The sequence below is a fragment of the Emiliania huxleyi genome (assembly GCF_000372725.1).
Source record: "Emiliania huxleyi CCMP1516 unplaced genomic scaffold EMIHUscaffold_9146, whole genome shotgun sequence".
Taxonomy (NCBI): Eukaryota; Haptophyta; order Isochrysidales; family Noelaerhabdaceae; genus Emiliania; species Emiliania huxleyi.
In genome coordinates this window covers 1-1,201 of record NW_005195185.1, presented here as the reverse complement: position 1 = coordinate 1,201, position 1,201 = coordinate 1, and the positions used below count along the sequence as shown (strand labels likewise).

At 66.5% G+C, this 1,201-nt stretch overlaps 1 protein-coding gene across 1 annotated transcript; it reads left to right on the top strand.

The window, feature by feature from the left end:
* Positions 1-359: 359 nt before the first annotated feature.
* EMIHUDRAFT_460881 (hypothetical protein) lies at positions 360-1,201 on the top strand (the record flags this gene model as incomplete). Its single annotated transcript, XM_005757286.1, has 1 exon — positions 360-1,201. A coding segment is annotated over exon 1 (813 nt), but the record flags the coding sequence as incomplete, so codon positions are not given.

Genomic DNA, 1,201 nt, shown 5'->3' with positions numbered 1-1,201 from the left:
GGCCCCTAGAGCCCCGGGTAAGGCCCAGGTGTGGCCTAGGGCATCAGAAGGGACCAAGAGGAGTCCAGTCTGAGCCATAGAGCCAATGTCTTTGCCCCCGAAGGTCGCGTTCAAATGCCCGGAACGGACGTTACAGTGGTGTCCGGCCGGCGCGATCACCGAGCTGTGACGCTCAGGGAAGCCTGATGAGGTACTGGTTTCTTTGCCCTGGGCTGGCCTACGGCCCGTGCTGGATCAGCTGAGCAAGGTTTGGGGAGAATCCTATATTGGGATCTTCAGGGCTGACAAGCTGCCGAGACCAAATCACAGGGCAGACAATTTTTTCTTTTTCTGAACTGGGACGAACAATCGTCGCCCCTCTGGCTTCAGCTGTTCCTTGTGGGGCGCCATGCCCTGCCCTCCAGGCTGGTCCTCCTCAGCATCTCAGTGCTACACGAGCCCGCCGGTTGAGGGCACGTGGCTCGAGTGCGCCGCGCTGTGCACCAGCCATTCTTGGCGAGGGTCGCCCGCGGCGCTCGCGGTCGCGGACTCAGCGGGCACTGGCACTGCTGCAGCCGGCGTTGCGGCCTGGACCGGAGCCTTTGCTCCGAACGCCAACATCTCCGGCTGTGCCTACCTTTCTTCGGACGGTGGGCTGCTCGAGGCTCCGTGCCTCGCCCTCTTCCGCTGCGTCTGCCAGTGGCCTGTGCCGCCGTCGGTGTTTGCGTGCTCCTCCGACGGCCCGTGTTCGCACGCGGGCCTCGACCACGAGGCAGCGGTGCAGGCGCTCGAAGCAGCAGAGCGGGCTGAGATTCACAGGCAGCAGCGTCCCTACCTCAACGGCGTCGCACTCCTGGCGCTCCTTCCCACGCTCGCCATCCTCGTGGCCATCCTCGTGAGCGCAGCCTCAAAGACATGGAGGGACGCGCGCTTCGCCGCCGCGCTACAGCTCGGCTCGCGGACGCGGCTGATGGAGCCGGCCACCGACCCGGCCACTCGGTACGTCGCGCGTGCCGTCGAGATGCTCCGGGCGGCGCGGCGAGCGGCGGTCTTCAACCGGCTGCGCATCTCTGCGCCTTGTGCCTGCGCCGGCTTGTTCTTGCACGTGGCCGGGCTCACGCCCTACCTGCTGCCGCCGCCGGCAGAGAGCCTCTCGTACGGCGCTCCGATTCGGATCGGGCAGCCGCTCTTTGTCCTCTCGCCCCTCACGCCCGCCATCCTG